Here is a 26743-nt window from a genome sequence, read left to right as displayed (position 1 = left end):
CGGCCTTTGGTCCGTGGTGGCTTCCCCGGGGCCAGACGTGCAGACCCTTCCTCATCTTAGCTTCCTTCATTTCTGTCATGGGGGAGGGGGCAGGGGTGAGTGTGATGGGGAGGGGAGAGGACAGCCATAGCAGTGACAGCCACTCCTGGCACGTGACACGTGTGATCTCCTGAAACCCACGGGGTAGCCCTGTTCATAGCTGGCAGAGGGGCGGGGTGGCCAGAACCCCCTCCCTAGTCCTGGGGGTTGTCAGCAGCCTGACAAGCCAGGGATGGGGGGTCCCTGCGCTCACCTTGTTGTCTTCCCTTCTCATTCGCCAAGTGCCTTTCCAGAACTACCAAAGTGGCACGTGTGGCGACTGCCAGTGACAACACAAAGACGCACAAAGAATGAATCATCCCGTCCCACCCTTCCTCCACTGGATTGGCAGGAAGAGCACGTGCAGACGCGGTGTGCAGGGGCGAGTGTGCATGGGCGAGCGTGCGGGGGCGAGTGTGCAGGGGCGAGCATGCGGGGCCGAGTGAGCGGGCCCGGGATCCCGCTGTGCCCGGCACTGGGCAGCCGTTGACCACAGCCCGGCGTGGGGGCAGCCCCCAGGCCCCACGATGTCACGTCCAGCGAACTCCCTGATCCGTTACATCCACCCATCTCCGCTCAGGGCCACCACCCTCTCTCATCTGGATTACTCAATGGTTCCCTGCTTCCACCCCTGGCCCCACAATCAGTTCCCTCTGGATCCACAAGGACCTTCCTAAAAAGAAAGGCGGATCGTGTCACAGCCCTTGGGAGGAGGGCGCAGACCCTCCCTCGGGACCCATTGCACCCTCACGGCCTCCGCAGAGCTCAGAGGGCCGCCGGCTGGCACACCCCTCCCCCCAGCTGCTCAACCTTCTTTCACTGCCTCTAAGCTCTAGCCCGGCCTTAGCTCTCTGCTCTTCCCCGTGGGGGGAGGCCACAGCCTCAGCTGACATGTCACCTCTCTGGATGTCACCCCTCCTCCACCCACAGCCACACGGCACACCTAAGTCGTCATCACACCAGCCAGGTCCCTCTTCCCCAGTGGGCTGCTAGCTCAGTGAGGGCTGGCCCTGCCTGTGAAGTTCATGGCCGCCACAGCCCCCCACCCGGAGCCTCAGCGCCTGACCCCTGGCCGGCTGTTCTAAACTATTGGAAGCTGAGTGACACTGAGCAGCAGGGCCAGGCCCGGCTCCCGTTCGCACATTTCCTGGATCCCTGTGTTCCAGGGCCTCAGCCCTCTGGCTTTCAGAGGGCACCACTGGCCCCCAAGTCCTTTAGCTCCTGCTGGATGGCGCCCCTGCTACCACAGGGAACCGGCTTTGGCCTCCCCACCGCCATCTTCTGTGGCCAGCTGGGGCGGTGGTGTGAGGAGGGCAGAGCCAGAGCAGGGCCGTGGTGAGCCCAGGAGACCTCCCTCCCCGCCGCAGGGCAGCCCCCGCCAAGGACTGCCAGATACCACTGCCAAGCACTGTGAGGGCCAACTGCCCACCGGGGTGCCTGCTGCCTGCCAGTCAGGCGGAGGCCAGGGGTCAGCAGGGGGCCGCCAACCGCCTGTCACCACACGGGCCAACTGTCAGTCAGGAGAAGCCCAGGTCCTGCTCTGGGAACTCAGGACTGCCCATCGGGCATGGCCAGTGGCGAGTCAGGGGGCCCACCAATGGTCACTCTGGTGACGGCTGCTTTCGTTAGCCGACACCCTTTCACCTTTCCCCTGGCCGGGGCACCCCACCGGACTTCCAGGGACCCAACACCTTCCCAACTCCAATCCACGCGTTTTAATGGGTTTGATTCCCTTCCAAGCTGCAAGGACAGACTGCTTGACTGAGGACTGGCCAATCAGAGCATTGCGTTCCTCTGGCTGTTGTGACTGGATCACAGGAACACGTGACTCAAGTCAAGCCAACCATAGCCAATCAGAGCTAACTCGGATTGACTAGAGAAAATCCAGTCCCTTACCTCTGCTGCCCTTGGGCCTGGGAGTGAGTGAGGCTGGAGCAGAGCAGCCACCTTGCGGTCACTAGAACAAGATGTTTGAGAGCAGAGCCAGCCCAGAGGATGTGGAACTGAAGGTCCTGATTGGTCCTGGGAACATCGCTGGAACCCCTGGACCCAGCCATACCTGAAATCAGTTATCATCGGGCTTTCCAATTACGTGAACCAATAAATCCTCTCCTTTGCCTTAGCAGGAATCACTGCCGATGGGACTCACTCAGGGAGTCTGCGAGTGTCCCGTGTCTGAGGGTCAGGGTACCAGCTCTTGTCTGAAGCCCGGGTGGTCCCAGGGGAACTCCAGACGGAAAGCCAGGGGCATATAGAGGCCCCGTTTGTGCTTTCCCTGCTCCTGGCCGCTGAGGCGAGGCCATGTGGCCATGTGACACTCCCTCAGCCTTTGCTCAAATGAGTGACGCAGAGAAGTGGGTGGCGGGGATTCTGTTCAGTGCTGGCCGCAGCAGGGAGTGTACAGATGAGGAAACTGAGGCCCTGGGGGGTTAAGTGGCCTGCCGCACAGAGCCAGGATTCAGTTTCGGCTGCCTCCAAAGTCTAGCCTCGACCCTTCTCTGAGTCCAGCCCTGGCTCCTAGTTAAGTCCGCTCTCTAGGCTGTCAGCCGGCCCTCAGCCAGGGGGGGACCCGGAAGGCTGAGAAAATGTGGGCCGGGCCAGAACCCCCCTGCCCACCCCCTGTAGACAGCCACGGGGAGCCCAGCGTGGGGTTTGGGGGCATCTTGCCTCCTGTCAACGCACTAGGGCCGCGGAAGCTGCCGTGCCCACTGCCAGCCCCGGGGCTGGGCTCTGCAAGCCGCCCCCAGTGTGACCTCCCCAGGCAGGATTCGGTTACATCACAGCGGCAGCTAAGGCACGAACACAGCTTGTGTCTTCCTCCAAGTGCTTATTTCCTTTGTCTTGTGAACAGTGAAAAATGAAAGGAATGATAAGGATTTGAAGGAGGTGGGGGGAGCAGTCCGGAAAATTCTGCTGCGTTGGCGGAACTCACCAAGAGGGCGGCGTGAGGGAGTTTTCAAACCAAGTCCAGAGGCAGAGAAAGTCAAGTGTGACCCGGGGAGGCCAGAGGGGGCCGAAGCCTCCTGCGCATGAAGGGCCCACCTCCGGCTTCTGCCTGCGCATGAAGGGCCCACCCTGGGCCCTTCCCCGGTGCCCCCTGGCTTCTGGAGCTGTGGCCTGTCCGGGCCATGGTGCCAGCCCCGCCCCCCCACTTTGGTCCGTGATGGGAACAATGCTTGCAGACACGGGGACGGGGCGGGGTGGGGGGGGGCAGTCAGCTCCTTGGGGGACATTTGCAGAATCATTTTCGGTGGTCACAACCAGGAGGGGAAGGCGCTGCTGGCATGATGACTAGAGAGCAGGGATGCCGCCAAATAGTCCCCAGTGCACAGGACGGTCCCCTGCAGAGAAGTGTCCCTGACCCCCCTAAGCATCAGCAGTGCCTGGTGAGGAACATGGGGTGGGGGGGGCGGGGAGGATGCTGCTTTCGTGATTCAGGGGCCCATCCGGAGTGAGAGGGGAGCTGGTCAGGCAAATGGGTGTGGCCTGAGAAGGCAACACGCCGCCCGTAGCTGCCTCTGACAAAGGCTCAGTCCTGCTTCATCCAGACAGCAAATATTTACCACACGGCATCCGCCAGGGGCCGGGCCAGTGTAGAGCAGCCCAGGTGCTCACGGAGAGTCTGGTCCACAGGGGAGGAGAGTCAGAGGAAGAGAGCGAGTAAATAGAAATGGCCCAGAAGATCCTCCGAGGGTGAGGACTCGGTCAACAGACCGCAGCAGACACGTGCATTGGAAGATTACTCAGCTGTGAAAAGGCACTGACAGGCACCCTTTGTGACTTGTAGGGTGACGCATTTGCTGAGTGACAGAAGCCAGACAGGAAAGGCCACACCCTCCATGTGCATCCCCAAGATGTTTGCCGTGAGGGTTGCATAGCCCCCTGAGTCCGCTGGGCACCCCTGAATTATACACCTGGAGCATGTGACTCTCCATACGGGGACATTAATAAAGGCGCCTGCCCACCTCCTATCTGGTGAGACAGCCAATGGATGGAGTCAGGGTGAGGCTGATGGGGGGGCAGCACAGGCCACTGTGGGCAGGGGGGCATGCCTGCAGGGAGGCGGGCTTGTGCGGGCTGGAGAAGGGGCTGCGGGCAGCACCAGGTAACCTTTGGCAACCTGGCATCTAGGCTTAGGGGCCCTGCAGTGATATTCCCTTGCAGCTGCTTCCATCCAGAGAAGGCAGTGACCCCCGGGGTCACACAGCTGTGCACCGGCCTCCAGCCTGCCCCGCACGGCCTTCCCCCACCAGCTAGTGTGGGATGGCGGCCCCGCCCCCAAGGCCTGCCGTCCACCCAAGGGATCCACGTGCCGAGAGCGGCTGCCCAGCAGGGCAGGGACCATCGTGTCACACCGGGCAATGCCCTCCCAGGGGACTTCTGTGGTTCTTTTCTTCTTGATCCCCAGAGAGACTTGGGTGCAAACGGCTGGCCCAGAGCCAGGCGTGGCGGGTGGATGTGCCCAGGGAAACGTCTGACCCCGCCCGCTGTCTCGGAAGCTGGCAGCTCCCTTCCCCACTCAGATACAGCACTTCTCTGCCGACCCCTTTGCTCTGCCCTCCCATGGGCCTCTCCCAGCCCTTGCCCCTACTACCCACGTTGGGGTCTTCTGAACCCCAGCTTCGTTCCACCCCAGCCTTGAAGGAGCTACAGCCAGGCCTCAGAGCTCGCTGCTGTCACAGGTCAGGCAGGCCATGCCAAGACGGTGACGCTACCTGTCCTGAGGGGCATCTGGGTCTCGGCTAGAAGCTGTGGGAGCCAGCGGCATCACATCAGCCCTCTCCCAAAGTTTCCAGAACCTTTGCACTGGACACTCCTCCCTGCCCAGGAGGCAAGGGGGCAGGAACATCTCGTCCCTTCCACAGGGGAGGAAAGGCGACCTCACATGCAGGAGGGAGAAGAGCCAGTGGACTCCAGAGTCTGGATTCGTCCCCGAAAATGCTGGGGCCTGCTGTTTCTTGGGGAGCCTCCAGGCCATGGTGGGCTGGGAGAAGCGGGTACTCAGGGATCTGCCGGTTTCCTGGAAGCTGAGGGCCTTGGGGCGAGGGGGGGGGGGAATGGGAGGTGAGAGGGGGCAGCGGCCCCCAGGCCCAGGCTCTGCCCTACAGCACGCGGTCTAGGAGGAGAAGGGTGTTAACAAATGTGGGTAAATTGGACCCTAGTGTGAGGACCCTACTGGAGGGGAATGCAGAGTGACTGGGGGGCCCACAGGCGGTTCCCAGACTTCCTTCTGTGCCGAGGGACACCGTCATCACCTCCCTGCTTTGCTTAAAGTGAGGGGTGACTGTATATCGACATTCTCTTCACAAACATAGACCGCTGGGCTCTTATTAACGATCCCCTTCCTGGAAATCAGAGAAGCACCCTCAGAGGGAGACGTCCCAGCGGCACCACCCTGGTGGAGGGACAGCACCCCCAGCGGCCCCTCCCCCACCCTCTGGCCCCGTCTACCCACCTGCAAGCATTTTCTTCCCTCGGACAGCAGGATTCATTTGTTTGTGACCGGGCTCCCTTTCTGTTTCCCCATCAGACTGGGATACCTCCAGGAGCGTGATGGGCTGTCTGCCCCATCAGAACAGCTCTTGTTGGGGGGGGGGGGGGGGGGGGTTTGGTGTTTGGTGTAGGGCTGAGCTCTGTGGTCAGCCCAGNGGGGGGGGGGGGCGGGTATTTGGTGTAGGGCTGAGCTCTGTGGTCAGCCCAGGAGCTTTCTGTCACCCTGGCCCCTCCCGGCCGTCGGTTTGGCCTGAGAAGGAGAGACTCTGCTTCTCCAAGCGTTCTGGCCCCAGGAGCGGGGCTGTGACCACAGGATTCAGCTCTTGGCCACTTGCCAGGCCAGATAACCAGGTCCCTGGCACCCTGCCAGGATGGGCTCGGGTCTGGCGCCTCCCTGGGCTTGGTGCCCACCTCCACTCCGGCTGTCTTTGGAGATAGGGAGGGGCCTCCGGCTTGGCAACTAGGTCATTTCCCAGGGCCTGAGCCTCCTCTGCAGGGCTGTCATTCCCTGTCCTGCCCCTCGGGGGTCAGGGAGCCAGGGTTCAGTGTTTGTCACTCTCATTGGCTTGGCTAAGCTCAGGGACAGGATTAGATCTCCTCCCTCACTCTCAAGGCTTTCCAAGCACCCAGACCATTCTGGGGGAGGGACCAGGATAGGGTCTCCTGGGAATCTGCCCAAGGCTTTTTCCCTGGTTCCTCTGGGAAGAGATCCAGAGAAAGACTGAAAAGTGTCCCAGCAGAGAGGGAGGGGTCGGGGTGGGACCCGGCCATGCTGGCTGTCAGCAGGAGCCCCTGGGGCTCTGGGAAGATGTGAGGTCCCACACAGCCAAGCCAATTCCATTCTCATGAAGCCCTGGTTGGGGGGCGGGGGGCGCTGGCTGGCCCTGTCACTCCCAGAGTCCACTCGGACCCTTGGGATTCTCACTGTCTTCCTGGCCTGCAGGTCGCATGCAATTTCGTGGAAACCTCCGGAGTCAAATTCCCTCCAAAAGGTTGGCCAGGAGCCAGCTGTAACCTCAGAACTCTGCTTGCCGCCCACGGATGATCAGGAAGGCGGCAGTCGCACTGGACACTCACTGGCTAGCAGACGGGATCGCCACTTCCTCCTCCTCATCCATCCCTGCCCATGATGTGCCCCCTGCCTGGAACCTGTCCCCCGTGAGAGCCAGTGACAGGCATCTGGCTGTGGTTCTGGGACAGCACAGCGGCAGGCCAAGCCCGTGGACGTTCCAGGCCTGACCTCACCGGGCTGGCAAGGGTGCCGGGTGGACGCCGTTAGCAGCTTTCTTCCCCTCCCCCCACTTTGTGACACGTGTCCTCAAGCACCAAAACGAAGATGATGAGTCTCTTGCTGCTGTGAACGGGCTTGCAGCTCAGAGCCAGGTTCAAATTCTGCCTCTGGTGTTTACAAGCCCTATGAACCCGGGCACATGATTTCCCTGCTCTGAGTCTGTTTTCTCACCTACAAAACGATCTTTCCAATACCACCTCAACAAAAGGCCAGCGTTTCTTTGGGGCTCTGCTCAGGACACGGTGTGTACCACTGAGAGGCCACCATATCCCTGGGCAGCGTCTATCGGCTTCCCTCCACCCCCTGCCTACGTTTCACTTTTTCCTTATATTCTTATGGACAACTTCCACGGTGTGGCAGATTGCATAACCGTTCAAAATTATGGACCACTCCTCCATGGAGATTGTATATCAGCCACATTCATGGCAGTCTGGACCACATGACCTGTTCTGGCCAATGAGCTGTGAGCAGAAGTGACACGCACTGTTTCCAGGCAGAAACTTTCAGAGCCAATCCTGGGTGGCCAGGTGTGTCTACCAGCTCTGCCACAAGACATTGTCCCAGATGGAGGCTCCTCTCTCAGCCAGGCTCCCAGTGTGAAGAGGACACAGAGCAGAGCTACAGCCACCTGTGAAGGACAAGTGGCAGTCATAAGACAAGCCTCCGTTGTTGAAGTCACTGAGACCTGGGGTTGTATCCTGGCTGATATACATTGCAGTTGCTGGAAGGGGTTTCCGAGAGCTGCTGCCGGGTGCAGTGGATAATTAACCGTTAGACTGTGATGCCCTCAACCTGGCGGCCACTTGGTAGGTACTACATGAACAATGGATATAATCATGACTTGGCATTTCTGCACACAGACCTGACTGACAATAGACTGAGCTATGAGATTAATCTTCTGCTAACATGAGTTGTGTGTAAGGCTAACTGGCCTTACACAGGCTTGGGGAAGCTCTTCCACTGCCTGCCCCCCACTCACCCCACACCTGGCCGTCCACCTGCAAGACCCATGTGGACAGAGGCCATTGTCCACTTGTGCCCCTGCCCAAGGTCAGGTTTACTGAGCTTGCTGCAGCAGAGAAGAGCACACACCAGGCAAACCATGGGGCATCTCTCCCGTCTCCTTGGCCATAATTTTCCCCATCGACTGAGCCCCAGTCCATTTTGCCATTCCAGACCTCTCTGTTCTTTGCTATTTCACTTGGTTGTTTTTTTGTTTTTCTTTTTTAACGTTTATTTATTTTTGAAGGAGAGAGTGGGGCGCCTGGGTGGCTCAGTCGGTTAAGTGTCCGACTTCGGCTCAGGTCATGATCTCACAGTTCGTGAGTTCAAGCCCCGCGTTGGGCTCTGTGATGACAGCTAGCTCAGAGCCTAGAGCCTGTTTCAGATTCTATATCTCCCTCTCTCTCTGACCCTCCCCTGTTCTCGCTGTCTCTCTCTCTCTCTCTCAGAAATAAATAAAACATCTAAAAATATTTTTGAAGGAGAGGGAGACACAGAATCCGAAGCAGGTTCCAGGCTCTGAGCAGTCAGCACAGAACTATGAAATCATGACATGAGCCCAAGTCGGACATTTAACTGACTGAGCCACCCAGGGCCCCCTTTGCTGTGTCCCTTCTATCCCCTGCAGTCCAGTCTGGGTCAGGGGCCCATAGCACCCTATTGATGGTGGCCTTCAGAACTTTGGCTTCTTGGCAACACTGCCCTCTCAGTACCCAGTCATGCTCAGTAGACAGTGGGTTCTCACTAAGGACGGGTTCTGCTCTCCTGAGCTGCTTACTCTGTGCCCGGCAAGGCTGTAGCAGAGCAGAGAGCAGCTCTCCTCAGACCAGTTCATTAAGGTCGTATCAGGGAACCAGAGGGGGGTGCAAAGTGTCCCCCAACTCATGGCTGCTGGGAGGGACCTGGTGGAAGCAGCAAGGAACCGTGTACCCCAGGCTGGGGTGCCAATACCTCTTGCCATCTCTGCCTGCTCCTCACCCGCTCCACTCCCAGAAGCTGGGGACCCAGAGGAGACCAACTATCTCTTATAAGATGGGGTCTCGTGGTCAGAATCAGTCCCTTCCCAAAGGGCAAGGACCAGGGGTTCAGGGATTTCCACAAAAGAACTCGCAAAAACCATCTCTTTATTTATCATTCCTGCCATAAAACCAGTTTGCACAAGCGGAGGATGGGTGGATTTTGGAAAGAAAAGAGCATCTGGGTATAGACCTTTCTGGAAACAGTCTATACACACTGCTATGGCTGGTTAGACTCGAGAAGCAATTTAACAATAAACTCTACAGAATCAGAAATGTATGAAAGTGTCAAGGTGGCTGCTGGCTGGTTTCTTGCCTCCCCATGGGGGTCAGAGTTACGCCCATCAGTCCTGTGCAAAGGTCCTGGGGCTGGCCTAGGGGTTCACCCGGATTCTTCCTGGGGACAGGAGCAGTCCTGCTCACCCAGCAGAAGTGTGCCAAGGGACAGGCACATGGGGGTGTGCCCACGTGCCGTGGCCCCCTCAGGTTCCATGGCTTTCGAGCATGTCTCTGCATCCTGCCTTTATGTCCGCCCTTTGAAAGTGTTCATACAGGTATAGGTTCCTGAGAATTTGTGGATCTCTTCCAGTGCAGCCTGTGGTAGTATGCTGGGGGAGGGGGGAGGGAGAAGAGAAGAGAGTCAGTGAGGACACCAGCCACCAGGTCATAGTAGAGCAGGGTCCCCAAACGCTGCCCCCACCCCTCTCTTCAAGCCACGCCCACCCACCCGGCCATGGAGGAAGGGCTTTCAAGTCAGTGGATAAACAATGTTTCCAAGGTAAAGGTAAAGGTGGCTGGTAGAAACAAATTTTCAAAGCCACATTCTTAGCATCTTGGAGCCAATAGGTATCCAGGATATCAATTACTTCTCACAAGCCACGTATGCAACAAATATTTGCTGTGTGGGATTGAGGAGTTAAGCACCGTTACCACCTCCTCCGGGGAAACTTCCCAGATTCACCCCCAGGCCTCTCATTGGGCTCCCCAAGGCCCTGTGCTTCCCCAGCGGGCCCTGGCAGGGTCCTTGCTGCTTCTTTGGCAAGCCCATGGGTGGCAGATACTTTCTCTCTGATCCCGGCCCCACAGTGTGGGGCTCGGCACAGAGGGGGCCCCAATCCATTTGCTGAATCAAATTGAAGGGCCCTGGACCACTCCAGGCGCAGGATGGGAAAGGCTCCCTTCCAGCCAGAGCAATCTGGTAGGCTCCCTGGGGGCGGGGTAGTACTAGAGTTGAGCTTGTAAAGATTTCTTTTGGGGGGAGTGGGAAGGGGGTACAGTGCCAGGGGTGGGAGTGGGGGTGGCCTCTGCTTCTCATGGAAAGTAGTAGAGGATAGAACAGGAAATGCAGGCTACAGGCTTCTGTGGAAAGCACTGAGCTGTTCTAGACAAACGAGCTTTTTTCTAGAAATGTTCAGAAAATGTTTCTAAGAAGCTTCTAAGTCCAAGGTGGAGGGTGGCGGCCTCATCCTGGTGAGGACACGAAGCTCTACCCTCCTAGGGGCTCACAGATGCAGCCAAGGAGCATGTCAGAGCCGCAGTCAGGATGGACTAAAGGATGCAAAGATGTGGCCCAAATGCCCCAGACGCCCCCCGCCCCTCTACTCTCTCTCTGAAAGAGCTTTGAGTTTGGAGAACAAAGGACTAACTGACGTGTCCCCCTCCATGAAGAAGCTTCTGGGCCTGCAGCTGGAGCCACTCCTCAGCCGTAGACGCACAGCCAGAGGGGAACCTGGGCTCCTGGGAGGTGAGGTCTGAAGAAGGCACTTGGGCACCTTTCAGGTCAGAGGGATTGGGCTGGGGCTCCAGGGTCGAAGCTCTCCCTAACGCACCGTGTTCAGCTGGGCACCTGGAATGGCCCCTTCGTTGTGGGACTGGGATGGGCAGGGTGAGCTGCTCAAAGTCTAGAAAGTTCTAGGAAATGCGATGCTGAGCCAATTCTGAAGGAGGAAGATCTCTTCTTTAAAGCCTGACTCCTGAGGTCGTCCTGGTATATTTTCCTGGAAAATACTGTCCTGGTACCTCCCACCTGGGAGCATTTCTGTGAATCCCTAACATTGCAATCCCTGTTTTCCCCATTAGATTGAACTTCTGAAACCCGGGGGGTCAAGGACCAGTCTCGGGAATGACGGTTCTCAAAGTGTGGCCCAGGAACCCTTAGGGGACACCCGAAATCTCTTCAGAGGCCCGTTTTTGTAATAACCCTAAGACACATTTGCCACTGCACCCTCTTCTCTCACAGCGTGTGGCTGAATTTTCTGAAGGCTCTGCGACATGTGACATCACAACCCATTAGACTCAGAAGCAGACATAAGAATCCAGTTGTCTTCAATTAAGTCAGGCAATAAAGAAAGAACTTTCCAAAAATGCAAAACAACGCCATTCTTCCTACTAAGTAGTTTTTGGAAAATACACTTTTTGTAACGAGATCGTATTTATGCTAACAAGGAATGGACTTATTACTGCTGATCGATCCATTTTTTAAATATAAATAAATACATAAGCCTTGCAACAATTTTTCTCCGTTTTAATTTCTCATGCGGTTACTAACAAAGGCCGGTTTCCTGTCCACTGCAGACATGAGTAATCGATCACAGATGTGCTTTCTCCTCCCGCCTGCCTCTCCCCAGCGGGGGTTCCCTGGTGAGCCTGGCCCCAAGCTTTCTCCCCCAGCCCGTACCTTTTCAAGATAATGAGGGCATGCATTGTCCATGGGAGAAGGAGGAGGGCCTGATTGAGCTGAACCGCTTCCACCGTCTTCCGGGCCACGGTCTCCGGCTTCAGCGGGGGGAAGAGGTTGGGGAACCTGGTGCGGGAAGAGACACTATGGGTTTCTCCTAGAGAAGGAAGCTCCTCTACGGACCATCTCCATGGCTATAACATCCGCGGACCGTCCCTCTGGCTTCTCCTGTTTGGGAGACTTGAGTCCCCTTTGGAACACTCTCCCCAAACCCCCCCAACCCCGCTGCCCCAGAAATGTTGGGAGTTCCTCCTTCCCCTTCTTCCCAGTGAGTCTCGCCTGGAGAGTGGAGGTCTTGGAGCCCACCGCCGGGACCCATTCTCCAAAATGCTGCCTTTAAAATGTTACCCAGGGGCGCCTGTGTGGCTCAGTCAGTTAGGCATCCGACTCTTGATTTTGGCTCAGGATGTGATCTCACAGTTTGTGAGTTCCAGCCCCACGTCGACTGTTCTGGATTCTCTCTCTCCCTCTGCCCCTCTCCCGGGCTCACTCTCTCTCTCTCAAAATAAACATTTAAAAAAAATAATAAAATGTCACTCAGCTCCTGCTGCTGCCCGGCTCAGACCCTCTCCAGCACTGCCCACAGCCCTGCTGAATCTGGGCGCTGCCCACCGCCTGACCCTCTCCCTTGTCACTCTGCTCCCGAAATCCAGGCCAACCTTTTTGTTTCTGTCGCCTCAGCTCCCTGCCATCTCAGGGCCTCTGGCCAGCTGTCCTGGTTCTCGGCCCATCCGCTCTGGGTGGCCTCTGATCTCCCCCTGCTAACCCCCTCGACCACATTTACCGCTCGGCCTTGCCTGTCTGCTTGTTTGCTTGTCCGTGGCCTGTCTCCCCCGTCAGACTGTGAGAGCCACAGGGCAGAGGTCTGGTTGGTCTTGCTCCCTGTTTTATCCCCTGGTGTGCCGTGTCTGGTATGTAGTGGGAGCTCGATAAATGCTTGCTGAACCGATGAAGCCTGAACGACTTGCTGCTCCCCGAATGCCCCCGTGCTGGTCCCCTCCTTGGTTCCTTGATTCTCCAATTGAGCCAGTCAAACATATACAGGGCGCCTTCCACTGGGTTGGTGAATGAATGAATGATTGAAAAAGCAGACGCCAGGGAGCTTTCTCAGGCCTGTTCGGAGGCCTCTGACCTGAGACCCGCACAGTGATGATGTTCCCTAAGTGTCAGGGCCTGAGCTAAACGCAACAGAAACCTTTTGCTCCAGTTCAGAGAGAAGGAGGCTGAGGCTCTGGGGAGAAGGCGGGGCCCTAAGGGCTCAAGCCAGGCCAGCATGAGCCCCAGGCCACAGCTCTGTCCCCGTCCTCACTCACACCTTGTCCCCCCGTCCTTCGTGGGCCTGTAGGCGCAGGGCTGACCTGGATCCCACGAAGGGCTTGCGCTCAGGTAGCAGGAGCACTTAGGGTGATGAGTCACAGGGAGCTGATGTCACCTGGGCAAAGGCAACTCTGGGGACCCCAGCAGGGGCTCGGTCGGTCTCCGAGAACCCGCGGATCTCCCCCGACGCCCTCCCCGCCACGAGCTTCCTTTGCTATCCCAATGTGCCGCTAAGGTGCTCACGGCTCTGCAGCCTGGAAGGGCGGCCCCCAGGGGCCTAATAAGACGCATGTGTAGAGGAGCCGTACAGACATGGCGAACGGTTTGGTTTTCCAGCCCCAACCAGGGCCCGTCCTGCTGGCTACGTGGGGGAAGGGAAGACAGGATGGAGAGGGTTAAGCTCTGTGGGTACGGGGGGCCCTTCCTAGTAACACCCTGCAGGGGATCCCGACAGAGAAGGCCAGCACTGGAGACTTTCTCCTTCCCCTCCTGGTGGGCAGAATGGGTGTACAGGGAACCAGAGGGGCTAGTATTCCCACGGAGGCAGTGCAGACTTGCAGAAAAAGCGTGCTCAGCCAATTCCCATTTGTGCGGCCCTGGGCAGGTAGCCTTGCTCCTCTGAGCCTCAGTTCCCACGTCTGTGAAGTGGGGATAAGAGCTCGCTCTCAGCGCTGCTGAGGGCCAAGTGCAACAGCGTTTGTAAAGTAGCTGTTGTGGCTGGGACTCAGAACAAGATCAATACATAGCAACGTGCAAACAACAGCTCGTTCATGGCCCTTCTTGCCAGAAAACCATCAGTTTTCTCCTAAACATCGGTCTCTACCTCCCCTCAACCCTGGGAAGCTGTGAATCATGGTTGGAGAGGAAGCCGATGTTTCTCTTCTTTCTTTCTTTCCTTTTCTTTTAGGAAATGGGAGTTGGTTAAACATCAATCATCCTTTTACGACCTTCCCCCGCACAACCCCAGGTAACTGACCTTCCCCTAGTGCTTACGACTTGCCAGGCAGGCTAGGTGATTCACATCTAGGAGCTCATCTAACCTGTGAAGAAGGGGGGACATTATCAATCCCTCCTTAAAGACAAAACCAAGGCATGGAAAAGCTAAGTAACCTGTCCAAGGTCACACAGAGCTGGGATTTGGTCCTCGGCTGTCTGGGCCCAAACTCTGAATCACTGTCTTGCATTTCCTTCAGATCATAAAGAGGAAACTACCAGAAGAGGAGACAGGCACACCGCGAGAGAGGTCTGCTAATGTCCCGCCCACTTCTGTGCTCTGGAGCCCAACTGAAGCCCTGGATTGCCCCCGCTCCTTTTCCATCCAGTAGGCATTTACTGAGCACCTCCTGTATGCTCAGAAGAAAAGGAACCAAACGAAGATGTTGGGGGGGGGGGGTCGCACCCAATATGGGACATTAACTGCCATTAAGCCTCTAAACACAGAATCCATGATCATTTGCATGTGAGTCAGGTGAAAATATGGATTTCTGTGGCACATGAAAAGTATGATCGGATAGGAAGATGAATCACACATGCATTCATTACTGAGCATCTAGAATGCCCGGCTCTGCACCAGCTGCCTCACATGTATTATTTGTAATCTTCCCAAAGATCCCCAGAGGGAAATATTGTTTCCACTGTTTTACAGATGAGCAAAGTTAAGCTCAGGGAGGTAGCAAGACTGGCTCAAGATTTCACAAGTGTAGAGAAGCAAGGATGACCAAATCATTCTCAATACTAACAGCTAAAGGGGACTGAGTGATTCCCACATGGCTCATGCTATGCTAAATGCCTTCCACCAACCGTCTCATTAAATTCTCGCGATGACTGTCCACGCCATCGTCATGTGTGGAAAAACCTGATGTGTATAATTTAGAAGGCAAATCTATTATTATATGCTGCATTGCAAAAGCAAGGAAAGTAGTTGTTGGATAATTCCCCATTGTCGTCTGTCTCTAACTTTATGCCCCTTCATGACTGTACATCATTACAGCATCATTATTGGGCACTTACTATATACTCATGCAGTATCCATGCCAGATCCCATTTTATTCTTATCACAGAACCCTAGGTGTGGACATCCTTGTCATCCCATTTTATTTTATTTTTTTTATTTTGAATGTTTATTTGTTTTTGAGAGAGAGCATGAGCAGGGGAAGGGCAGAAAGAGAGGGGGACAGAGGATCCAAAGTGGGCTCACTGGGGCTCTGTGCTGACAGCAGCGAGCCTGATGTGGGGCTCGAATTCATGAGCTGTGAGATCATGACCTGAGCCACAGCTGGACACTCAACTGACTGAGCCACCCAGGCGCCCCACTCATCCTCCCGTTTATCGATGAGCAATGAAGGCTGCAGTGGGAACTAATTGGACCCAGGGTCACATGGTACAATACAGGTATAAGTGAGTCAGCCACCTGCTGGGAGGTGAGCATGAGCTCTCAACCAGTAGTTCCCATTCCCCTGGAGTCCGACTGGCCCAGAGGAGAGGGGGTTGGGCTTCAGTATTTCTCTAAACTGAGCTATAATTTGCATACAATAAAAAGTGGAAATAAATCTTAAGTTGTATAGCATGATTAATTTTTACCTATGTAACTGCCACTGGGATCAGGAAGAGAGAGCATTTTTAAATATTCTAGGATGTTCCCTTGTGCTTCCTCCCAGGCTATGTCCCCATGCCTCCAGAGACGGCCGCCGTTCTAATTTCTATCACCTTGGCCTGGTTTTGCCTGTGCTAGAGTTTCCCGTAGTGCATTCCCTGAGCCACTACAGTGTCCCACCGCCTTGCACATAGAGAATCAGGCAAGAGACCGCAAAACCAAAGATAAAGGACTTCCGTGACATTTATAAACGTTAGCTCTGTGCGTACTGAGCATGTCCTGGCCCGATCTGCTGTGGGGCTCGGCTTGGGGGCGGGGCGTCCCCGGCTCACTGACCTGACCCTCATACCCTGGAACATCTCGGTGCTGGTGTGGAAGGGCAGCACGGTGGTGGCGCTGACGCCCGGGCAGTCCAGCAGCCCCAGCGTCAGGCTCTCCATGAAGGCGAAGGCCGAGGCTTTGGACGTGCAGTAGTCGATGGCACCGGGGATGGCAGACAGCGCGAGCACGGAGTTGAGACACACAATGTGGCCATTCTGCAGCTCCAGCATGCGCGGCAAGAAGGCCTTGGTGGTCTGCGGGTGGATGGGAGGTCAGTGTGGAGCTGCGGCGGTCTCCAGCAGCCCCTCTAAAGCTTCTGGGGGGCACGACCACCCTGGGCACATGCCTCAGTCCGTGACTGAGCTCTCCTGGGACGGGAGGGGGCCGAGGCCCGCCCACTGCAGGGCACTGAGCTCCACATTTCTCTACGTCCAGATGTCTCCTGGGGCTGGCATTGCTCTTACCTGGCCACCTTGTCTTCCGAAATCCGCCTGGCCTGAGCTCAAGCCCCGGTGAGCCTCTCCCCACTCCTCTACAGCACCCAGGAGGGCAGGACACGTCATTGTCACACCCAGGGCCGGCTGTGGCCCAGGACTGCCCTTACCCAGAACTGGCCCAGGGTGTTGATGTGCTGGGACTTGAGAAGGGCATCATCGTCACTGTCCATCAGGCTCTTCCCATGGACCACGGCGGCGTTGTTCACCAGGATGGTGATGTCGCCCACCTGTGGGCAAGGGGGCCACGGGGCCGTTAGGGCAGCCGGTCCCACTGGGTGGCCTGCACCCACAGGGGAGAGACCTGCCTCCTCAACACCGGCTGTGTGCCCCTGGACAGCCACCTCATGTCTCTGAGCATCAACCTGGATTGGTGAGATGGAGCTGATGGCCATACCAGGGTTGATCTGAGGGTTAGAAATACTTTGTGGCACAGAGCGTGTTTAATAGTAAGTGAGGTTATTGTTACATAGAAGCACTTAACATTTACCGTGTGCCAGATACCAAACAGGATGGGTTTTGCTCTTTTGGAGCTCACTGATACATTCTGGGTGACCAGATGGCGGGAGTCAAGAGAAGGATCTTTCCAGAGGGGGACGGGACAGGGGGATGGGGCATTTCCCCCCACCCCCCCAAGAAACTCACAAGGTCTAAACTTCCAGAGGGGACAACAGGTGATTACTCCTGTTATGTAATCAACCCCTACCCTTAATCCCTGCCCCAAACAACACACACACACACACACACACACACACGAACACACACACATAGACATGCACATAAAGCTTGGGCCAGCTTCTCGGACAGTCCCCAAACATGCCCCAAAACAGCCATTCTGCCTTTAGCAATGCTCTCTCCCAGGCCAGGTAGGTGAGAATGTTCTCTGGCTATTGTTGTCCTGTGTCTAGCCAAGCTCAGGACAGACCCTCCCAGGCACTCACCTTCTCCCGGACAGCTTTGGCCGTTTGGTATACCTCCTCCCGGTTGCCTACGTCACAGATGAAGTAGTGGCACTCAGTGCCCATCTGCCGAATCTCCTCTGTCGTTTCCTTCAGGCATTTCTCAGTCCGGCCCCAGAGAACAATCTGGAAGGAGAGGATGACAGCACCAAACAGGGGATGATTAAATGAGCCATCGTGATTCAACGGTTGGCATTAGAAATTAAGCAGTTTGCCCAAGTAATTGGTAAGTCAAGTAGCAAGCCTCCCCGATTCCACTCAAAGACAGTGTGCCAGGCACATTAACAGTATGACTTTCTAAAGGGATAGAGCTTATTCTGAAGTGAACAGACAGTTTCTGAGCCCATTTATGACTAGTCGATTGATGCGTTATTTACAAGTCTTTCTTCATGCTTATTTATTTTAGAGAGAGACAGAGACAGAATGTGAGCATGGGAAGAGCAGAGAGAGAGAGACACACACAGAATTGGAAGTAGGCTCCAGGCTCAGAGACTGACGAGGGGCTCGAACTCACAGACTGCGAGATCATGACCTGAGCTGAAGACGCTTAACCAACTGAGTCACCCAGACGCCCCTACAAGTCTTTCTTATACATTCCTTTCAACAGGATGCCTCCCACCAAACAGACTCTAGTTACCCTACATAGTCTGGACTGACAGCACTCCCTCTGTATGGTGTTCCAGAATGTTCTCAGGAACAAGCTGGCCTTCTCATCCATTAGGTCTGGAGCCGGGTTTATGAGTACCAGCCTCCAGAATGGACTGGAAAGTCCTGGCATGAGGCCCACAGAGGCGAAGTGGACTCCCCACCTAGCTGTGGTCCTACTGGGAAGGAGGTGAGAAGATAGGCACCGAGGCTCCCACTAGAAGGAAATGCTATCATCCCCACAGGTAATAAATGTGGGACCCATTGCACTAGGAGGAGACCCTGGGAGGGGCAATGAATGGACTCTAACAAGGTTGGACAAATTTATGAATGGCTGGCCATAAAAGGCTCAGAAGAGAAGCCTGGTTCATTCTCAACCTTGCCCTAAGCAAGAACAACCCACCTCCCCATGACATGATGCATCCCTGGGTCCAGAGAGGCCCCTGTTGGTAAAAGGGTCAGAAGACAGGGAACTAAGAACCCTAATAAGATTCAGCTTCGTCAGCACAGGGGGACCGAGGCAGGGGCTGGAAGGCATCAGAAAAAAGGAAGAGATGAAGTTTTCTCACGGATTGGTCTAATGGGTTTCTATTTTTGTTTCTTCCTTCTTTCTAAAATTACCAGTGAAATTCCTCCTTGAAAAATGAAACCCAACATGGTACCCCATGTGTGAAACTAGGTTTCTTCACAAGGAAGACATTTCACGTCCAACTACAGATTTTCTCCCTCTAGAAGAAACTAATGAGCACAGCAAGGTTGCGTCGAGCAAGCAGGCATTTTCAAGTGGAGGTTAGAGGTGGCTCCAATCACACCAGCCCGGAATCTGATGGATTTCTCCAGTCTGCTCGGTGACACAGTAGAGAGAAAAGTCACCAGACAAGCAGCTGGTGGTGGGAACAGTTCTATCAACTGTACACCTTAAAATCTCAGAACTTTAACTTAAGCAGAAAGGGCCCCCAATTGGGAACTGGTGTGTTCCCAAACTTGCTGGAATGTACAAATAACCTGAATAAAGCAATGGGCTTTGCCTTATTAGGAAAGAAAAAAAAAGAGAGCTGGTGTTCTCCAATGGACTTGCTTTTTTTTTTTTATTAGTGCTTTAAAAACTTTCAGAACTTTTAAAACATGTTCATTTGTTTTGAGAGAGAGAGAGAAAGAGAGAGGAGGGGCAGAGGGAGAGGGAGAGAGAGAATCCCAAGCAGGTTCCACGCTGTCAGCACAGAGCCCAAACTTGGGGCTCGATCTCACAAGCTATGAGGTCATGACCTGAGCTGAAATCAAGAGTCAGACGACTGAGCCACCCAGGCGCCCCTGAAATATTTTTAAAAAGATAATAAAAGGGACTTTTCACCCCCTGAAACATCCCTGGGAAAGACCCACCTAGTCCAATCACTTTATTTCTTATAATTAAGTCTTAAAATACAGGAAGTGTTTTACAAGGAAGGATTCCATCAGTGGCTTTCCATGACCGCAAAAGTCCTTCAAGGGTGAACGGACTGCAATTAGACAGCCTCCAAGGGACACTTTCTTGTCTACTGAACTAAAAACAGACTTAGAATATGTTCCTTCAGGGGAGGCAGGGAGATTCGCTTCAGGAAGAAGAAAACAAACATCTTGGAAGGCAACTGGGTGTAAGCATCCTCCACTTGTAGTCCTTATCACCCCAATTTCCTTCCATCCTCCCTTGTCACCCCATCTGTCTGTCTGTCTGTCCACCCACCCATCCATCCATCCATCCATCCACTCACTCATCCAGCCAGCCAGCCATCAGTCCACTCATCCATTATCCATCCATCCATCCACTCATTCATCCATCCATCCATCCATCCATCCATCCATCCATCCACTCATTCATCCATCCATCCATCCATCCATCCATCCATCCAGCCAGCCAGCCAGCCATCCATCCAGCCATCCACTCACTCATCCGTCCAGCCAGCCATCAGTCCACTCATCCATTATCCATCCATCCATCCACTCATCTATCCATCCATCCACCCATCCACCTCTCCTTTCTTTCCTTCTACCCACCCTCTCTCTCACCATCCAAGCACCCTCCATCTAATTCTGAATATGTTGGCCTGAGGAGGTGAAGGTAATCTTTGGCCTCCTTTCTCCTCCCCTGGCCCCTGCTCAACCCTATCCCACCTCCAGATCCCCACAGGACCACGGGGTCTGCACGGTTCCTTAGGGTCTGGCAGAAGGCAGTGCCTCTGAGAACTCTGAGAATTTCTGGACAAGAGGAGAGAGAAAGGAAGCTGAAAGCTGGGGTGCGTGGCAGGTGCAGGGGTCCTGGGAGCACACGCAAGCACCTCAGAGGGTCCGGAGCGGCGACGCGCGCAGGAGGCAACCTTGGGTTGCTTCTCAGCACACGCAGGTGTGCACGGGTGTTCCGGCGGAAGGGGCACCCGGGGCTCCTGGCCAGATTAACTAACTCTTCCTGACCTGGCCCCTCTCAGTTCTCAGGTAGGGCAGGGAGGGTCAGGTCTAGCCCGCCTCTGGTCTGCCCAGGACACCAGCCGTCGGGAAATCAGGGAGGCCAGGACAGTCCGCGTGGCTGGAAGAATGCGCGGAAGAGGGAAACGGGCTGGGGTGAGGGGGCAAAGCGAGCGCTGTGTGCGCTCATTTTCCACGGGCAGGGGCCGTTTTCTTTTCGGGGTCTGCTGAGGATGCCCTGGTGGGCTGGCTTCCTGGCGCCTGTGCTCAGAGCCCCCAGCCTTCCCGGGCGCGATGACAGGTCCACCTTCTGCCGGCCCCGCCCCACCCCCACTGGGCTGGGAGCCCCCCCGACGGCCCTCAATCCCGGCTTGTTCATTTTCATATTCCAGTGCCCCGCACAGCATGTGCTGTTTGCTGGGTGAATGAACGACAGCTCAGGGCCACAGGTGGGTCGGGCGGGGAGGGCGTGTGAAGGCTGAGACCATCCCATCTTCCTTGACGGAGCCACTGATCCCTCAACACAGACTCGGCTTGGACCAAAATTCGGCGAGACCCAGATTTTCCGCAGAGCCTCAAAACCATCCTGGGGCTGCGCTGTGAGGTGAAGAGTCAATTCAGAGGCTGAGACCCTTGAAGGGGTGAGTCTCAGATGAAAAAGAGGCTCAGGCCCACGCGTGCCTTGCTGTGGTCCTCTGGGGACGGGAGGTGACGGCGAGAACTTCGCTCGTGTCTTGCTGGCTCCTCCTTCTCCGGTGCGGGGCCTGGACCCCTCCGGGGACCCAGAGGCGCTGTACCCACACGGTCCCTACCCAGAGTCAGCGGGGGGTGACTCCGGGCAGCTGACACGACAGACAGTCCCACCCAGTGTCAAACAGAGGAATGGACGGGAGGGCAGGAGGCAGGCGTCTGAGAGGAGCGTGGGCTGAGCAGGAGAGGAGGGGGTGGAGGGGCCCCTCCCAGGACGGGGGACGGCCGGCGAGGGCCAGGGCTCCCGGGATTCACTCAGGCCAGGTTCACAAAACGAGGGCCTGGGGTGGCTTCGCACTGGCGGCCTCCCAGCCTCTCTGGGGCCAACGGTTAGCTCCTGTCCTTCAGGCTGCGTGGAGAGAAGGGGACCAAGACGTCCAGCCTCCCAGGCCACGGCCGCCCTGTCTGGCCAGGGGCCCCTGCCCTTCTCTCCCTCAAAGCTGCCCTCACCACAGCTCCAGCCAGCCTGAGCCCGAGGAGCCCCAAGGTGAAGGCCACTGTTACCCGCTTCTTGCAGCTGAGGAGACCGTGAGGCCGGAGGTGCTAAGTGACTTGCCCAAAGTCACCCTGCGTGGGCAGCGGAGGCGGGAGTGGAACCCGGAGCCCCTGACCTCAGGCAGATGCACCCCTGACCCCCAGGTGCAGTGGGGTATCCTGAGCTCTGAGCATCCCGCTCTGAAGCCCCCCGTGTCCTCCCAGTGCGCCTGCCCAGCCCCGTCTTCTGTCTCGCCCCGCGTCCACAGCAACCCCAGCCGTCTGCCCACCAGGACTGCCCGGAGGGCCCGCTATATAGACCAGGCACTGTGCCCAGCGCTAGGGACCCAACGGAGAACAAAACCCATGCGGTCCCTGCCTCAGGGAGCCCGTGCTCCAGGGAGGGAAGACAGTGACGGGCGAGAAGACAGTCGGACACAAATTATGGCGGTGGGATAAAGAACAAAGAGGGGAACTTCCTCTAAACTGGGGGATCGAGGGGCGCCTGGCCGGCTCAGTCGGTGGAACGTGCAACTCTTGATCTCAAGGTTGAGTTCGAGCCCCGCATTGGGTGTAGAGATCACTTACAAATAAATCTTTAGAAAATAAGTACACAAATTGGGAACTGATGAGGAAGCTATATTATGCCCGTTGTAGAGACGAGGAAACGGCAGCTCAGAGAGGCTGAGCAACTTGTCTGAGGTCACACAGCAACTGAGTGAGAGAGCTGGGGTTTGAACAGAGGTTTTTCACAAGCATGCGCTCTCCCAGTAGGAGAAAAGCCATGTCCCTGCTTCGTGGGGTCCTGTGGAGACTAAGAATGCAGAAGCTGGCACCCAACTAGTGTTCGGTACATGTTTTCTATTACTGTTTCTCGTGGAGACAAAATGCTGAGAAAATTACAGCAGTCTCTTAATACAGCCTCATCTGCAGCCCTTAGAACGATGAGCGCTTACGACATGGGAACATTCTGAGGGATCTAATGTTCAGGGAAAGAGCTGCAGCCCTGTCCATACAGGATAATCTCAACTCTAAAAACAGAACAGGTTAAGGGAAGTCGCCAGGCCACCTAAGAGCGGGGGTTGTCCTGGGGCGGGATTGTGGCTGATTATCCTTTGCTCCTTTATGCCTCTTTTGGGAAAACTGTCTCTAAAGAAAACTACTGTCATTTAAGATCTTCAAAAAGTTACGCGGAATAAAAAGCTTCCCCACAGATCACCCTGCAAACAGATCACTGACACACAGGTAACTCAGCACCGCGGGTCCAAGCCCTGCCTGCTCCCCTGGCCCCTGGCTCTGCCTCTTCCGAGCTCCCATCCATTGTGAGGGGGGTGTCCGTTGGGATCTCTCTCCCCATTGTTGTGAGGATGAGTGAGGAAGCTCACAGGTGCAGGCTGACACCCACACACCACGCACTGAACTTGGCCTCAAGTGTGTTGTCATCGCCATTTCCCATCTACATCTCGTCTCCTGGATGGTGGGGAATAAATCTCACTCGTTCTGAGTTCCCTGCGGCCTTACGTAGTGCCCAGCACGCTGTTTTCCTTGGCTTTAAATGCCAAGCCTACTTGCAGACTCCTATTCATCCTGCAGAACCCTGCTTGAATGACCCCCTCCGTTGTGAAGCTTTCCTGGCTGCTCCTTCGATCCTTTCGACAATAACAATGTCACTATATAGGCTGGGTACCCTCCGTGTGTTTTTTCTTTCATCTTTACAGTTCCGTGAGTGGTATGGTTAACTCTGTCCACTCAACAGGTGAGGCTCAGGCAGGTAAAATGACTCGCCCAAGGTCACACCACTTAGAAGCACCAGTGCAGTGTGCCTCAAGGCTTCCATTCCCAGCTGCCAACACTGATCTTTGTGCGTGCACACCCCTGCCTCCCGCACAAGCTCGCAAGGTCCTCTGGGGAATTCTATCCATTCTACTCACTGGTAACCTCAGCACCCAGCAAGAGTAGAAGCCAAAGAACACCGTCACGTGGCATTGGCCCAGGGAGGTCTCTAGAAAGAAATCTGCTGACCAGAGAACAGTGAGTGACTCTTCTCCCCCCAGCCTTGCCTTCTTTGCCCAGAGGTGCTTGCATGCAGGCCCGCACTTGGCATTCACTGCTGGAGTTCAGCTGCAGAGAACACGGTCCCCCTTCCCAGTGACGTGAGTTGGGTGGTCTCCGGGCGGGTCCCAGGAGGAGCATCTGTTTATAATTGGCAGCCCTGGAAAGATCTAAGTCCCTCGGAAAGTCTTTGGCAGAACAGCTCATGTCTCGTGGGCCCCATGTCTTGGAGCAAAGTGGTGCTGAGTTGGCTTCCCAGGAGGAAGAAAACAGCCACCAGAGACCCCAAACTATGGCAGGGGTGTGCGGTGGGAGGGTCATAGTTTTGAGGGTGCACAGCTCCCCTTCACTCTTAGCACCTCCAGCGGGAGTACGTTCATAAAAACCCATCCTTGTGGCTTGATGGGAACGAGCAAACCACAGAGGTCCGTGCGACCAGCAAGGGGTGAAGGGGCGGTGCGCAAGGGTGCGGGCCGGTGCTGCTAGGAGGGAGACACGCGCTCTCCAGCGTAAGTTAAATTTTAAGCTTTCCCCTCTTTCACAGTCCTGCCCATTTCCAAAAAGAGACCCTCTATCTTTTGAGAAAAATGGCTAGAACACAGGCTCAGGAGCCAGAAACAACTGGGGTCAAGTCTCCGCTCTACCCTCAGAAGTTACACGAACTTAGAAAACCTACTGAACCTCTCTATAAATTAAGGTTATTAATTTCTTTTTTTTTTTAATATTTTATTTATTTCTAGGAGAGAGAGAGAGAGAGACAGCATGAGCAGGGGAGGGTCAGAGAGAGAGGGAGTCACAGACTGAAACAGGCTCCAGGCTCTGAGCTGGCAGTCAGCACAGAGCCCGACGCGGGGCTCGAACCCACGAACCGTGAGATCATGACCTAAGCGAAAGTCGGACGCTCAACCGACTAAGCCACCCAGGCGCCCCTAAGGTTATTAATTTCAAAGGGTGGTTGGGAAGATGAAGAAAGGACACGACAAATGTTAGTTCTTATTATTATTATTATCATTATTAATTCGGGGACAGAAACAGATCCTTGCTCGCGGAAGATCCCACTCTCCCACCCCCTATAAAACTGGAATCACAGGGGTGACAGATGCCTGGAAGACCCCCACCGGGGCTTCGCTGCCTTGCTCCTAGACGCAGCCTTAACGGGGGCAGAAGCGCAGAATCATAGCGACCTCTCCATGTCCATCCTTCCGCCCGACTTCCGAGACCCTTCTTTGTCCACACTCCTGGCCCACAAAGGTGACCAGTGTCAAGGCTGTGCAAGGACTTCCCGAGGCGTGCTGACGGGAACCCGGGGGAATCTAGTGAGGGGCCTCTAGGGCTGCTGAGGGGCGGGAGAACTGGTCCAAAGGGTCCCGGCCCCTCCCCCCACCCGGGTCATTCAGAGCACTGTCACTTTATCCGTCTTCTTGAACAGCCATCTCTATACAGATTCTGTTGCTAAAAAATAAAACGAAGCTTGAATAGTCCCGCTCTGGATCCTGAGCCCTTTCTTCTCCAGCACAGAAGTTTTTTTTTGTCTAGGAGTGAACCCCAACCAGCTGCCTCCAGCTCTCGCCCGTCAGCAGTGCTGGCCTGTCACCCCCACACAGGCAAGCAGCCCACCAACCCTTCTTTCAAAGACAACCCTTCAGAATCAACGACAGCGATGGGTTACCCCGTGAGACGTTTCGGATTTTCTAATCTTTCCACCTTCCCTCCCGGGAGCCCTGTTTTGTGCACTGTTCGTGCACCCGTCCGCACACTGCCCTTTGTGTAGCCTCCAGGTCGCCGTCTGGGTCCCCCCACTGACGCGTGACCCCAGCAGGTCATTGGCGGCAAAGGCACTGGACTCCTTGCTGGGGACTGAGGCTGGCGGCGGCTCCCCCTTCCCGTCCCTGCGCTGCCGAGCTGCTCGGTGACGGGCAGAGCAGGCTCGCACTGGCCTCGCTCCCTGTTTGGGCCTGCCCAGAACGTTCTGGCTATCGCCAGCTCAGCTGTAGGAGCAGATCGTTCGGAAGCTCCTCAGATTAGATCAGGCAGCAGTGTCCTCCTCCCACGAGGCCCTGACCACAGCCTGGAGCCGGACAGAGACTTCCTTCCGCCCAGGTCCCGCTGGGAGCTGGCCCGCGGGAGCCGCGGGGAGAACCAGGAATGGCATGCGGAACCTGCCACGGGGACCCCCCTCCCCGTGCTCTGGCAGCTCTAGAAGGGAGGCACTATGCCCAGTCTGAAAATGAGGAAACTGAGGCATGGAGGGGCTATGTGATATGCCCAGCGTTACTCAGCTGGTAGGCGGTAGAGCCGGAACTCCAACCTGCTGGGTCTGATGCCCGACCCGGTGCCCTCGGCCACTGAACTTCACCTGTAGGAGCAAAGTGACTCCATAAAGGGCCTTATGTATCCACCGCACAGTTGTCACTGAGCGCACACCACACAAGGGCTGGACGGCAAGGTGTCCACCTCTCGGGGAAGGAAGGGAAGCTGCTGCCCCGTGACCATGTAAGCACATGGTCCTGCTGACCAAGAATTTGCTCCATGGGTGACAGTGAGGATCCTCACCCCTCTGCCAGGCTACTGGGGGCCTTTAGAGGCTGAGGTTGGGGAGCAGGTGAGGATAGGACCCACTGTCCCTGAGCACGATGGAGCACAGTGCCTGGGGCCAGTGAGGGGGGAGGGGTGTGCCAGGAGCACCCCTGTTCTCTCAGCGGGCAAGAAGGGGAATGGTGGGTGCTCACCGCCGCCACCGCGCTAACGTTTCTTGGGCGCTCGCTGTGTGCCAGGCCCTGCTCTGGACCCTGTGGATGAGGTCCTCACTACTGCCCCGGGGAGGGGCATAACAGCTTGACTTGTGTCCCCCCAAGAAGTTACGTCCAATTCTTAACCCCCAACACCCGTGAATGTGACCTTATTGGGAAAAAGGGTCTTTGTAGATGTAATGAATCAAGTTAAGGATCTTGAGATGAAATCACCCTGGATTAGGGTGGCTGCTAAATCCAATGGCAGGGGTCCTTATAAGAGACAGAAGAGAGACACACACAGAGAAGAGGGGAGAGCCCTTCCACGGGGCAGCCACGTAAGTGTGGTCCTGGAG

The 26743-nt window shown here is 55.9% G+C and overlaps 1 protein-coding gene across 1 annotated transcript in view; it reads right to left on the bottom strand.

Annotated features, from left to right (window-relative positions):
- Positions 1-8974: 8974 nt before the first annotated feature.
- DHRS3 (dehydrogenase/reductase 3) overlaps positions 8975-26743 on the bottom strand; it is a 41076-nt gene continuing 23307 nt past the window's right edge. Inside the window, exons 2-6 of the mRNA XM_039223157.1 lie at positions 17284-17427; positions 16453-16572; positions 15864-16102; positions 11558-11683; positions 8975-9488 (exon numbers count right to left, since the gene is read on the bottom strand). Coding sequence (XP_039079088.1) covers positions 9404-9488; positions 11558-11683; positions 15864-16102; positions 16453-16572; positions 17284-17427 — 714 coding nt within the window. The 3' untranslated portion in view covers positions 8975-9403. The remainder of the gene's footprint in view (positions 9489-11557; positions 11684-15863; positions 16103-16452; positions 16573-17283; positions 17428-26743) is intronic.

The sequence above is a fragment of the Hyaena hyaena genome, unplaced genomic scaffold (genome assembly GCF_003009895.1).
Source record: "Hyaena hyaena isolate Hyena2069 unplaced genomic scaffold, ASM300989v1 scaffold_1283, whole genome shotgun sequence".
Classification (NCBI taxonomy): Eukaryota; Metazoa; Chordata; class Mammalia; order Carnivora; family Hyaenidae; genus Hyaena; species Hyaena hyaena.
This window is presented reverse-complemented; position numbering and strand designations above follow the sequence as displayed.